Source organism: Cricetulus griseus, chromosome 3 (genome assembly GCF_003668045.3).
Source record: "Cricetulus griseus strain 17A/GY chromosome 3, alternate assembly CriGri-PICRH-1.0, whole genome shotgun sequence".
Lineage (NCBI taxonomy): Eukaryota > Metazoa > Chordata > Mammalia > Rodentia > Cricetidae > Cricetulus > Cricetulus griseus.
The window spans coordinates 16,805,908-16,820,004 of NC_048596.1; the positions used below are offsets into that span (position 1 = coordinate 16,805,908).

The 14,097-nt window shown below is 52.5% G+C and overlaps 1 protein-coding gene across 9 annotated transcripts in view; it reads right to left on the reverse strand.

The window, feature by feature from the left end:
* The window catches only part of Pax2 (paired box 2), a 78,935-nt gene extending 67,898 nt beyond the window's left edge, over positions 1-11,037 (reverse strand). For 3 of the 9 annotated variants that reach the window (XM_035441812.1, XM_035441811.1, XM_027407215.2), the window contains exons 1-3: positions 10,980-11,022; positions 7,417-7,582; positions 6,614-6,811 (exon numbers count right to left, since the gene is read on the reverse strand). In XM_035441812.1, coding sequence (XP_035297703.1) covers positions 6,614-6,811; positions 7,417-7,582; positions 10,980-11,022 — 407 coding nt within the window. Of the gene's footprint in view, positions 1-6,613; positions 6,812-7,416; positions 7,586-10,979 lie in introns of all 9 variants that reach the window. The other 6 variants (XM_027407217.2, XM_035441813.1, XM_027407214.2 and 3 more) reach the window with 3 other exon arrangements.
* Between the last annotated feature and the right edge of the window lie 3,060 nt (positions 11,038-14,097).

Here is a 14,097-nt window from a genome sequence, read left to right on the forward strand (position 1 = left end):
ATTCCTAACTAGTTCTGTCAACAGAGCTGTGCTCATGTCAAAGTAAGTGTGAGCATATGATCACAGAAACCCCATCACAAAGGTGTTGCCACACTGGCAAAGGCTCTCATATTGGGGCTAACTGGACTTAAAGGATATTGTGATACAAACAAAAATTGATGGAAAACTTGGCCAAAGGTTGTCTAAATTGTGAAATGGAACCACCTTTAGTCCAACTCTATGACTGTTAAATACTTCCGGCAACAACCCAAATGACTGTGGTGATATTTTGTTTATGAACTAACAAATAAAGCTTGCCAGAAGATCAGAGCGCAAAGCTAGCCATACTAGTCAGCCATTGAGGCCAGGTAGTGGTGGCGCACACCTTTCTTTGATCCCAGCAGCCACACTAGTTAGCCAGGGAAGCTGGGCGGTGGTGGTGCACTCCTTTAATCCCAGCTCTAGAGAGGAGTATAAGGCGGAAGGAGACAGGAGTGCAGGGTATTCAGTCTGCAGTCATGCTGAGGACAGAGTCGCCCCAGCCTTGGTAGAGGTAAGAATTCTCTAGTGGCTGCTTTGCTTTTCTGATCTTCAGGAAAGTTTTATTTGTGAGACCATAAACAAAATATCACAACTGACTTGTGATTAATCACCTGAGCCAAGGACAAGGTGCCCAGACTTATACTGTAATGACAGGTCACATACCAGGGACTGTTTTCTTTGTTCTCTTGACCTCAGAGCCCTGTAGATTCAGGTAGGCACACAAGCACACACAATGTCTCAAACAGAACATAACCTTTGCACATATTGTGCATACATCTAAGTGCACCTTGATAGCATCAAACCCAAAATGTGGCCCACAAGAGAAAACCATCTGTGCCCAGTAGCAGCAGATAATTCCAGGAGACAACTTCTCTCCAACTAGTATTTCCCTTGCTTGGGTACTGGTTGAGAGACACCAGTCTTCAGATTTCAGGAACCATTCTCTGGAGGCTTCACTTGCCATAGATGCCTCCACCTTGTGAACCTGAGCTCTGGACACCTGGTCTGATGGGGAAGGAGGTATGAAAAGATACAACAGTAATCTAGAAAATTACCATGTCAGATGGGCACTGTCTACTCAATTCTTTCAAGGACATGAGAACTGGCTTCTTCTAAATGTATATATTCTCTTAATGGGAGAACTGTAGTGCAAGCCCAGATAGGTACTTGCCTGAGTACCAAGGCCCTGTAAAGTAGCCAGGTCTGCAGCTATAAGAATCTGGGAGTGGACAATGGGCCTCTGGATTAGTGTTCCTTCATCAGACCTTCCGAGAAGACTGAGAAGCAAGGCTTCCATCCCATATGGGCTCACGGGAACCCCCTCTTCAGAGTTCAGGCTTTAGGGAGAATGACTCATCTGTGCTGGTTACCACTACTGCTTTTCTGTCTAAAGCTGTGATGTTCTAGTCCTCAAGTGTATCCCATCATGTTGGCTATCCAACAACCCTCTGAGGATCACAAGCCCATTCCCCAGCCACCCTCTGGAACACATATCCCCACCACCCCAGCATCCAATGTTTTCTCCTTGCTGAGGTTGAATGCACAGCAATGGCTTGTCTGTGCCAGGAAGCATACACAACCCTGCCTTCCCAGACTCTCCTTCTCCAGGAACCCCTGCTTCTCTTCTCAAGGAGCTACTCCTGCCTGGCACCATCTCCACTTGGCTAATTCCCCTTATGGCCCCTCTATTGAACTGTTGTGTTGTCCATTTCCCTGTGACAAGGGCTCTGGTTACAGAGTTATTGATTGGTTTCATGCAGACAGATGGGCCCTTCCTGGCTCCCATCGAAATCCCTGGCTGTATGGGCTGATTGTTGCCTCTCAGGGTATAGGATTGCACCAGAGACCACCCTCCATGCAGTCTCCTTTGCCCGGGCTGTGGATGGTAATAAATGGAGTCAGCCTGAGCGATAATAAAAGCAATCCAGTAGGGTTACCTGTGCAGACACAAGATTTATGCCTCTTCATATTTGATGTGATTGTTTTATTGAGTTCTCAGAACAGTTGGGACTTTATTTGCTTATTTTGGGGGTTCCCCCCTCTCATTTCCTCTTTACATCACCTTCTAAACCCAACCTGGAGTTTTTCTTAAGATAACCCCTCATCTTTACTTCTCAAAAGTTGCCAGCTGAGGCAGGAACTCAAGGCAACCAACCAGTGAAAACCCACAAGCCCACCGGCGGGGAATAGTCAGACCCAGAAGCCCAGCACAACCTTCCAGGTTCGAGCCCAGAACCCATATGGTAGAAGGAGAGAATCAGCTCCCACAGGTTTTCCTTTGACCTGCCACCTGAGAACTGTGCTAGGTGTGCCCCAAACATACATACACACACACACACACACACACACACACACACACACACACACACACACACGATCAATCTATCAATCAATAATAAATAAAAATTTGAAACATTAAAAACACAAGAAACAAATCAGCAACCATGCCTGTGTCACAAGCCTCTCTGAATATGGGTGACCAGAACAGCAGAGACTCCCTCTAGGAAAATTGGGTGAGCTGTCTTTGAGACAGAAACCATGGGGAAGATACTTCTCACAGCCCCTGTCTGAGAGGCCTAGAGCCCCAGGACAATTCTCTGTCCTTATCTTTCTCATTCCTCTTTGGGGATGAAGCCTTTTTCTTAACTCACTGACTCACCCTGACTTTTTGCTTGTCACCAACAGTGGTGACAAGCAGCTGCAAAGATCTAGAGATGTGGCAAGCAACGCCACCTCTCTCCCCTAGCTTCCATGCCAAGCCTGGTCCAAGAGTCAAACCTAAGTGATCTATATCTGAGTTTCAGAGGCAGAAACAGACGTATTGGTCTAAGGTGTGTCTCCAGAATTCCTATGGCTATGATGGGACTATCAGCTTACTTGGAAAGACAGGTGATAGACCACTGGTCACCACCAGACCATAGACAAACACCTGAGAATTACACAGTAGGGACACCAGAGTGACACAAACTGGCATTACTTAACACAGCAATGAGCCTGCAGCCTTCTCGAAGCCAGTGCTGCCACTGCAAGGAGGAATGTGCTCACTTCAAGCCATACAGGCTAAGGAAGAATATAGGGGTTGTGGGTAATCAGTGATCCCCAAGAGTCCACGGCCCCAAAAAGTGTTAACTAGCTTCAAGAAGTTCATCAGCTAGCTCAGAGACCACTCCCAGAGAGTCTTCAGCAGCTCTAGACTCCACCTGGAGTTCCTGCTGTTCTCTCAAAGAAGTGGTCTCTACCCAGGGCAACAGTCCAACCTGAAGACTCAAGTGTTTATCAGGAAAATCCTTCCTGCTCCATCAATAACTCTACCGGATGAGACAACTTCCCTCCTCTTTTGGTATGTGGATCTTCCGTCTCTACCCTGCCCATAGACAATTTCCCATGCCAGGTTTCAATCTAAAATTACCTGTTTACAAACACTGTGCCCAACAGTGGTGCCACACAAGCTGAAGAGCTGGCAACTCCACTTTCAGCTGTAAGTAGCCCAATATTTATAATGATTCAGTAAATCCCACAACCCGGTCAGAGCTGAGATTTTAGCCAATGGTCTCTAGGTGTGGATGGCTCCCTACCACACCTTTGGCCCAGAGAGGCATTTCTATGAGGATTTTCCAGGGGGAGAACTCAGGTTGGACAGCCAGGGCTTTATTGTGGAAGGACAAGAGAATGCCAAAGCCATTTTTAAAGCATGAAAAGCAATTTAGTTTATAGCCATAATAGCATATTTCCAGTGTGGCGACAGCATCTGTTTGGGGGAGGAGAAGACGAAACCCTTTGGCTCAGGTGGGTGTGCAGGTGTAGACTTCCTTTCTTGCCAACGCTGGCTCCTGAGCACCCTTACTCAAGGCGCGCGCGCGCGCGCGCGCGCGCGTGCGTGCGTGCGTGTGTGTGTGTGTGTGTGTGTGTGTGTGTGTGTGTGAACAATAATAGCAATACAGGTAAATACCCTACCATCCCCCAAGCTCTGGACTCAGGAACTCCCAGCTTTCCAGTGCATACCACTCTCTATTCACAGGGAAATCTCCAGCTCCTTCCTACAGTGAGAATTCTCACAACAGAAAGGCCCAAGTTTGATACAACCAGCGCTTGCAGGAATGCTGCACCTTTTTCAGGCATTTGCAACAGACACAGCTCCAGAAGAACCTTCCCCTTCAGGACAGAGGTACCCGAAGGAATGATATTGATGATTGGGGTGCCCAAATGTGTCCCAGTGACACACTAGGAAGCCCCAACCAATTTTTCCAAAGTATCAACCATGGGAGGATTCCTCCCAAAGCAAAATTAAAGACAGCCTGATAGATCCTGCTGACAAATTAAGCCTTGAAGCCCAACTGCAGAGCCAGGGCTGTCCATGCTGCTGGTTGGTGGCTTCTCTGCTCCTGTGTTCATGCTCCATCCACCTTCAGCAACCCATACCCAGCAATGCCTCTTTTTCCACACCCAAAGGAAGCCTGTGTGAACAGGACCCAGTGCCCAGCAGCCTCTGTGGCTATCAGAGTGGTCAGACTCAGGCCATTCTTTCCCCAATGCTCATTTCATGAACAGCCAGCTAGTCTACTTTCTTCCAATTTGGTAGGTGCACCTTCAGACTTCTGGAGTTGGATGTTGGGGTCACTTGTCCTCTGTACTCCAGAACTTTTTTTTTTAGGATGAACATCCTCAAACTTGGGCCTAAACCAGCTTTAAAAATAGCCTGGCCATCCATGGATATGTGTTGGAGGGGGCGCGGACACGGAGCGGGTGCTTGGCAAGGCTGTCGCCACACCACACGCAAATAAAGCAAGTCACTGTAACTCTATGTGTCTTGGACTCTCCCAAAGCTTGCAATTCCTATCACAGATAATAAGTGTATCTCCAAAGCAGTCCCCAGGGCACTGCTACTCAGCCCAGTGGCATTACTCCTCATCTCAGGCACTCTTGGCTCAGCCACTGTCCTTCCAAGACCTCAGCTCTAACCCACTGCAAGGACCACCAGCTGGTCTAGAGACAAAGTCTCTGGGCGACTCAGGAAAAAAAAAAAAGAGGAGAAAAAAGTACTGTCCTCTTCCCCTGCCTAACTGTCATACCTGCCCCAGTACCCAAGCTTCCCCAGCCTCCTGACTTTTAAATGCAAACACTTATTGCTTTCTCAAACCACCCAGTGTTTTTCTTCAGCTCTTTTGGAAAGTGTCTAAATGTCAAAAAGCTGCACATTTCCAGTACCTAGCTGAGCCAGGCCCAGGGAGCTGGAGAGTTTCAGAGGGTGTATAATTAGCCGATCAGTATTATGTTGCCCTGTTCATAACTGAATAACCATTTTAATACAGATGGCACACACTGGGATAATTTCTGGGGTCGCCTTGCAGTACGTTACAGCACGAGTGTGGCAGAGGGAATCTTCTTTAGCCAAGGTACATTCTACCAGCTAATTCTACCTGCTGTTTTCAGGATGATTTGGGATAATTCCATATCATTTGCAAAATATTAAAAAAAGATAGGTGATGCTAGTTGCCGAAAGAAACACCATCTGAATTATTAGTTGTCCTGATAATGGGCCTATGAAGAGTACAAAGAATAACAGAGTATGAAACTCTTAACTGTCTTCTCATTTGGGGGTGCCCAAGAATGGGGGGACCTGCTTCTGGCTGCAGTGTGACTTTTGTCATCCTGACTCTCTGCAAACAGTGGTCAGGTTATAACAGTTCTGCAGCTATGGAGCCAGTTTGGCATCCTAGGATTTAGTGCTGCCTGAGTGTTCTGTAGTCCCCCCAGACTGATACCCTGGCACACACTGGCTGGGTGGGGTACATATGCATAAAGCATGACCGTGTGATCTGGTACTTAAGAGACTTAAGTATCCTGCAAGTTGAAATGACTAGCGCCTTCATGGTCCCAGTGTCTTAACCCATCAGTATGGAAAAGATTTCAGCCTCAAGATAGGCATGCTTGCTAGTGGGGACATCTCCCAAGAGTCAGCCGCAGGCACCCAGCTCTCACTCCCCGCCTGGCATCCCACTCCTTGTCCAGCTCCCCTACTCTCTGCCAAGTCCTGGCTGGTGGCTGGCATCTGCTCTGTAGGCCTGGATGCCAGTACTTCTCGGCCGGAAATTTGTGTGGAGCTGGCTAGCAAGACCTGGGCTCCTGGGAGGCAAGCTTTGTGGGAGTTGGTCGAAAGGGTAAGGGAGTCAGGGATCTGACTGCCCCTGGGGAAGGGTACATGACTTTAGAAAGACAAGTCTGTTTGGTAGCAGTGAATAGACAGTGGTCATTTTAAAAGCTTTGCTATGGGCTGTGATTGTCTCTAGATCCCGAGGCGGGTAATCTTGGAGTCTTAATTACCACAAACACTTGGATTCATTTCCAGGACACCGGCGGGAGAAGCCTGGCAGGGAAAACCCAGCTCTGAATTGGAAAGAGCCCTGTCTATCTGTCTGTCTGTCTGTCTATTTCTGCCTCTCAGGCCCATTTTCCCTGCCCAAAGACTTCAGGCTGGGAGCTAGAAGGAAGGGTAGAGGCTGGAGAGAGCAAAGACGGGCCCTGGGAGATGGCCCAACAGGCAGGAGTAGGGAACTGGAGCTCTGCCCTCCAGGCCCAGGGGGGCTTTGCTCACCTGTTGATGGATGAGACGCTGGGAACTGTGTCATTGTCGCAGATGCCCTCAGCTAGCAGCCGGTCACGGATCTCCCAGGCGAACATAGTCGGGTTCTGACGCTTGTATTCAGCAATCTTGTCCACCACTTTGGGCGTTGCCACCTTGGGCTTGGAGCCACCAATCACTCCAGGCTTGATGCTGCCAGTCTCGTAGTACCTGGGCCAGGAAGGCCGTCGGGGTCAGCAAGAAGCTGGTGGTAGCAAGGGCAGGGGGGCTGCAAGCTCCAGAGCTGCTAAGCCGCTCTCCCTCCCTAGGCATCAGTGTGAAGGGAAAAAGGCCCTGTGTAGCTGAGCAGACTCCAGAAGGTGCTTGACTAGGGCGGGAAATGGGCACAGTAGCTGGGCTCTGAAAGTGGCTACAGCAGGCATCCGGAGTGGAAGTCTGGCTTGGGAAGCAGAGAAGGACCCATGCTGGGAGAGCTAACCCCACCTGAAACAGGGAATCTCTATGGAACCCAGATTCCCCTTTAGCCTTCTAAATGCTGCCTCTTCCCATCTTGGGACCCCTTTCTTCCAACCCCGTTCACATTGAGTAGCTGGAAAAAAGTTCCCCTTTTCTGAGTGTAGCTGCTTTCCTCGGAGGGTCACTGGGTAGACTACACTCCACCCTCACTCCAAGGCCCAGTCATCATTCGAATGCCCTTCTCAAAAGGGGCAGCCAGCCCTTTTAGATCCCTTCAAGTCTGGACCTTCATTCCTGCCTGGCATCTCAACTTTTAACTAAAGCCTCAGCTGGGAAGGGAGGCAGCACCGGGCCCTCACCTGCCCAGGATTTTGCTGACACAGCCATGGCTGACCCGCAGCTGCCGGGAGATGTCACAGGGCCGCACACCCTGGTGGGCCAGCTCCACGATGCGCTGCCTCACCACGTCGGGTAGGGGTCGGCCGTTCACAAACACCCCCCCAAGCTGGTTCACACCCCCGTGCCCTGCTGGGGAGAGACAAGAAAAAAACACAACACCCCACACACAGCAGGGACCGGCCATTAGTCAGGGTCCGAGGCCCGCCACGCCACGTGCAAAGGGAGCAGGCAGGGCTAAGGGGCTTATCCCGGGACTGGGGGAGAAAGGTGGCTTGGTAGGCATGCAAGATAGAGGATTAGAAACCAGAACCTGGCTAGCTCTAAGAGCCCGCCTCCCATACTAGTGCGCTGCAAAGGAGAAAGAGCAGGAAGAGTACAGAAGCCAGGAGATCGAACAGAGGCAGAAAATGGAGGGGAAAAATAAACGACAAAGGGGGAATAATGTCAGAGGAATGAAAGTAGGGTGGTGGGGAGAGGAAAGACCGGCCAGAGACAGCACTGCTGCCCACTAGGAACCCGCCTGCGCCGCAGGCTAGGCGCGGCTTGGGTATCACAAGGGCTTGGAGTCAGATGATTTTGGAGGGTCGGGTCCTCTTGACTCTCAGCTCACAGGAGAGAGGGACCAAGTCAAACGCACCCCCTTCTCATCTTTGCTGTCCACCTCTCCCCTTACAATTAATTGTAATTGTACGGCTTCCTCTTTCCCTGTTTTTCCATTTTGTTTTTATCGGGAGTTCTTTCTTCCCTTTATGGTTTCTGTCTTCTGGTATTTTGAACCATATTTCTCCTCTGCATCCCTAATGTCTAAGGTTTTGAAATCCAGGTGGAGAAGGAATGGCAGAAAAGGTAGTGTTTCGGAATCGGCTGCGCTCAGAGACGCGAGGCGGTTAAGAGTCTCTCTCTTCCCGGCAGCCGCTGAAGAACGCAGGCTGCTGGGGTTCTCTTGCCTACCCCGCTGCTCCAGGCTGGGCTTCCCGAGTCTCCCCCAACCCCAGGTGGCTTGGTAGGGACAGCACCTGCGGGCTTAGGACTCAGAGACACTCGGTGTTGCAGTCTAAGCCAGTTCGGGACCCTCTGACCTCTCATTCCTCGGCAGCTGCCCAGGAAACCCAACAGTAAGGGCGGATGTTCCACCTGCCAGAGCAGAGCCCTTGGTTTCCAGTCCCACTAAGTGGGGGCTCCCAATTTGGAAACCGAGAAGGCCACCGGGTGCCAGGCTCGAGGCCGCTGCCGCCGCCGATTGCCCCATTTTCCGCGGCCTAAAGCCGCCTAGAAACCCTGCACCTAGAGCGATTAACCTACAGCTGCAGTTACTCAGCAATCTAACTGCAAGACTTCTGCTGCGGAGTCAGGCTAGACAAGGTCGGCAACCTGCAGCCACTGCCCCATGGCCTCAAGCGAGTTTCGGAGAAAGCGGGCACATCTCATGCCCCCTTCATCTCTCTCCCATCTCATTCTGGGGAGACCAATACAAGCTTGGGAGAAGCCCCTGGACAGAGGCCTCCAGTCGAGAGACTCCCGGAGGCCTGGACCTCTTATCTTACACCTCCCATCCCCGTAGTCTTCCCATCCTTGGTCCCACTCTTCTCCCCCTCCCCGCCCTATAAACCCGGACCATCAATAATTTAGGCCCCGGGAGAACTCGCGTTACCGGTATGAAAAGGCGGCAGCTGCGGGCAGATTAAAGATGAATAATTCAGCCTCACCGGGCTCCGGGCCCGGCCCCTCTGCCCCAATATCTGGGATGGGGATTGCAACCGGGCACGGCTGGGGTTCAGGGCCGATGGTCCGCGGAGGATCCGCGCTGAATCAGGCCTGGAATATGCTACTGCCGAAGGCGCCGACCCGGGCTGTAGCTGCTCGCCCGCCAGGCCGCCTCGCCGGCCCGTGCAGTGCCCTCTCCCTTTCTTCGACCACCTTTTGCTGGCTTTGCTCCCCTTTTGGTTTCGAAGTGGTTCCCTGAAACTGGCCCTGACTAGCGCGTCCCGGAAGCAATCCTCAAAAAAACACTGAGCGAGGCAGTGGCAGCAGGGCCTTGGTGAACCGGCCGGCGCGGGGACTCTGTTTCATTCCCTACGAAAAAGAGCTAAGCTTCTCGGCTGGGTGAGACACCCACAGTGGCCCGAAGTCCCTCGCTTGGGTTTCCTTTACCTAGAAATTATTTAGGGAACTATATTTTATTCCAGGAGATTTTTTTTAATCGTCCCATAAAGTTAAACGTGTGCTTAGGAAACAAATAAACAAAACACGGCTCTCTCTTACTGGATCACATTTTAAAGCCCAGATCAAGGCTAGGTCTAAAAAGTTACCTTGTGGAAAGTTACAAATTATCCTTAATTATTAATCTATGGATGGGAAGGGCTTTTCAACTTAGAATATTATTTATCTTTTTAAGCAAAGGAAAATACCTGACAACTAGTTTCCCAAGTTAAAGACCTGGCATGAATTAGATAAATTAAAAATTCATTAAGATATTCCCCCCTGCATCCTATTTTTCTATCTATTCTCCCATAACATCCTTTTAATTTTCTTTCCTTGATCCCCCCTCTTGATTTGATTTCCCTCTCCTTTCTCCTTAGCTTTAGCATTTGCCTTTCTTTTGTTCTTTCCATCTCGTTTTTTCCATTCTTGCTAACCCCCCTGGCCAGGGCGCTGGCTGCATGGTCCTCAACAGATAGTAGAGACAGGCAAGGAAGTCTCCAAAATGCAGAGCATCCAGGAGCTGGCTTGGGAGGCTCTACTACTTGCTTTCTCCCTGACTTTGATTTCTTCTCAAACCCCCTTATTGGTTTTAGAACGACCACTTCCCTGGGCAAGTCAAGAAAAGTGACCACTTTCTCCTGCCAATCTCATGTTCCTAGCTGGAAGGGAAGGGAGGGAGAAGGTGGAGAGGTGAAGATGAAAGAAAGAGGATGGAAATATTTCAAAGCCGTCCCCACGAAGCCTTGACTAAGCTGGAAGGAACCAGAGATGCTGTGAGGTTAGACTCAGAAGGGGGTCACACCCCCCAGGAGCTTCTACATAGCTGTCTTGACTCCAAGGCTGCTCAAACTAGGAACCTCCTCCTGATCATCAAACTCTTAAGTTTGAGAAAGGTAGACATGAGAGAGAGAGACAGAGAGAGAGAGAGAGAGAGAGAGAGAGAGAGAGAGAGAGAGAGACCCCAAACCTGCCAATTAATCCTCCAGTCCAGGGAGTAGAGGGTAGCTGGAGCCTTGGGCCCAGGGCTATGGGTCCCGCGAGGTAAGGAGGAGCAGGTGGAAGGGGTAAAGGCAGGCGAAGCACTAGGGAAGGTAGAAAGGCAGACAGAATGATACGCATGGGGTGGCGAAAAGCAGGAGAGAGAGTGGCTGAAAGGCATGAGAAACACTAGGTAAGAGAAATAGGCAGAACGCGAAAGGAGGGGTCGGGGGGAAAAGCCAGCGTGGCTGGCCTCTAGGATGAGACCTGAGCGCAGGGGGCCGGGCCGCGTTGGGGCTAGATGGGACTGGAACCGAGACAAGAGCCGGGCGCCAGTACTCACGGTGCATCGCGGAGAAGGGGTCTGCTTTGCAGTGCATATCCATGGGGAGGCAGAGGAGCGGGAGCAGCGCGGCCGCCGCCGCCGTGTCGCCTCTCAAACTCAACTTCAGGACTTGAGGAGAAAAGGAAGGGACGGTGGGGGAGGGAGGGTGAGCGGGCGCCCGGCTACTGCGGGGTACGCGAGGGCGGGGGGCGCCGCGCTGCGCTCCCCGCCGGGACTCCTCCGGGCCCGCCGGGGTTTGCAACCGCAGCGGCTGCAACTTGCCACCGTCGGGGCACGCGGCTGGGCAGTCAGCAAAGCAGCCCCCGGGCGACGGGCTGGGCCAAGGGGCACAGGGAGCGCATGGCTCGCGCGCCAGCTGCGGCCAGAGCTGAGGCCGGGTGGGGAAGACGGCTCACTCAGCTCCCCTGGAACCCGGTGGTCTGAGAGGCTTTGAACGCAGAGGGCTCGGGGCAGGGGCGGCCCGAGGGCGCCGGGAGGGGACCCGGGCTGCTCCAAGTGCCGGCGAGTTGGCGAAGTTGGCAGAGAAGTAGCAATCCCCGGGATGTCCAAGCGGGCGCCCGCGGGAGGGGAGCGCGCAAACCGGCCCCCGCCCCCGGAAAAGGCAGGCGCACGCCGCGGCGGCCGAAGGGCCAGGAGGGAGGGAAGCAGCCTAGGAGCCGAGCGGCGCCCGCAGCGCTGTGCTGGCCCCAGGTGGGTTGCGGCTGCAAGAAGACTCGGCCGAAGACTGGAGCCTGGGCTCCCGGTGTGTGTCTCTCTAAAAGCTGCAAAGCCCCCTCCAGACCCCCTCCTCCTCCCCGCGCCGGGAGATGGATGACTTGTCAGACAAAGGCAATAGATTCCACCACTCTGTGATTCGCCAGCGCCGGAGCCCCGAGCTTCGGCAAGGAGGGCCCCGCGCCTGTCACTCCGGTGCCGGCGAGGGGAGGGCCGGGGAGGGGGAAACGGGAGGGAGCAGCGGGCGAAGGAAGAGGGAGGGTGAGGAGCGGGCCAGGGGGAGGAGGACTAGGAGCCCGGGATTAAAACTACACTGAGAAACGAAACTCGCCGAGAAGATAAACGTTAGATAAGGATAAAGAGCGGCCAGCCTAATGAATATTCAGGCATCCACAGAGGGCCTTCGAGCGCCCCGCGCCCCGAAGCCAGGCTCTCGGTCCTAACTCGCCCAGCCCTGCCATCCACCGGCCAATGTCCGCAGATCCCACCGCCCGCGGGTCCGCATCCTTAGTCCTAACTCGGCTATCCTTAACGCTGAGTTCCCTTCCGTTCCTCCCTGTGTCTTCCTTCCTCCATCCCTTTACCTCTGGTCCTTCCCTTTTCGCCTTTCCCTCCTGTGGTACCTTCCTATCCACGCACGCCTGATTCTCATTCCGGGGCAAAGTGCCCAGCAGTTTGTCCCCTCCCGTCCCACACGCGGTGGCGCGCACCCCCTCCCCGGAGTCTGGGCAGTCCAGAAGGCTTGGTTTAGAATCAAGCTAGAGGCCTCTAGCTAGGACCCACCTGCCTTGGTGGGACCAACGGACGGCGGGAGAGTCAGGGAACTTGGCTTCTGGACCTTCGGGTAGCTAGGGAAGGGATTGGGTCGGGAGACAGTGCGCAGCGGCTTGTCCGCAGAGGATGCAGAAGCCCAAGGCGGGATCAAGATGCTCCCTCTCCCCGGCTGGGGAGAAGAGGAGTCTGTGAACGTAGCTGAGCGCCGCCCGACGCTAGCTCTGCGGATCCGGAGCGAGCGCAGCCGGCGCAGCACGCCGGCCTGGCCCGGCTTCTATCGGAGCCGCTGGCCCAGTCTCCGCAGCCTGACCCGCACTCGCTCCCTTGTTCGCTGGGGTCCTCTCGCACACACTAGGCAAGAGAAGCCCTTTGTCTCCTAACTGGTTAAGTACAGAATATCCGGGAGATCTTTATGAAATATTTTCCCTCGTCTCATAAATCATCTTGGCACTTCAGCTGATGTTTTAACTCTCTCTCTCCCCCCTTCGCTCCCTCCTCCCTGAGTCTGAGAAAGGGAGGCTCCGGGAAGCTCGAGCTGCCAAACAGTGCTTTCTTGCCTGGTGGACCCGTGACTCTTGGCGTTGTATGCAGCTACCGAAGCCCAGAGGAAGGACAATGAGTGGATTCGTGGCCCTGTCCCTATAGCCCAAAAGCCTCAGCAGTCGTTGGGATTGGGGGAAGCACCCGCTAGACTCAGCCGACTCAGACTGACTCCTACTGGGCATCTAGAGCCCTGGTTTCCTGGATGCCCTTACTCTGGGTGGGTTTCAGGCAAGGCTCAGCCGCACAGGATTCTGAGCTTTCCATTGCTTGGGGAGATGGGTCCGCAGGGATTTGGGCCTTTGCCCTGTCTCTCGGAAATTCCTGATCCCGATCCGATTAATCCAATTGCAGAGTAACTGCTAGAAAGTAAAAAATAAAAAAATAAAAAAATAAAACACCTACCCATCTGTCCCCCACCTCCCTGTCTCTCACTTCCCTTGGGTTTAGGATTATGTTCCCTTGGGTAGGAGGCTGTTGGCTCAGGGGTCCTGACTGGAAAGCCAGTGCCTTCCTCCCGAGGCCTGCAGATGGCGCTCGCGGGTTTGCTTTGGCCTCACAACCCCAGGAACCCGCACTAACTTCTTGTTAGGAACAGAAAAGGGGAAAACAGAGTCAGCTCCCTGGCCACGGGAGCCAGGACCTTTCAGGTAGGTGGTAGTAACAGGAATAGCCTGAGCTTCCTTCGAAAAGGTAATCAACTCAGAACTGAAGGTGGGGAGCATTCAAAAGGTTCCTACGGAGAGAAACCTATAAAGGAACCCTTGCCCAGGTCTCCATGTGCTGGGCGTACATAAGTTATGTCTTGATAAGTCTGAACTGTTGGAGAAACAAAAACGAGCGGAATCCCTCCCTCCATACAGAAAGCCACACTTCTCTAGGACTAAATGTATTCCTCTGTTTTGTATACTATGAAATGTGAACATGGACAATGGGCATTTTCACATGGGGGGTGTTGACCTTCACATTTTGTAAAGAGAATTAACATTTTGTAAAGCGTGTTTGAAGTTGCACTCACACACGTACCCGTATTCTTCATATACACCCTCTTAGGAATGAGAGCTAGTGATTGTCTAATTTCCAGGTA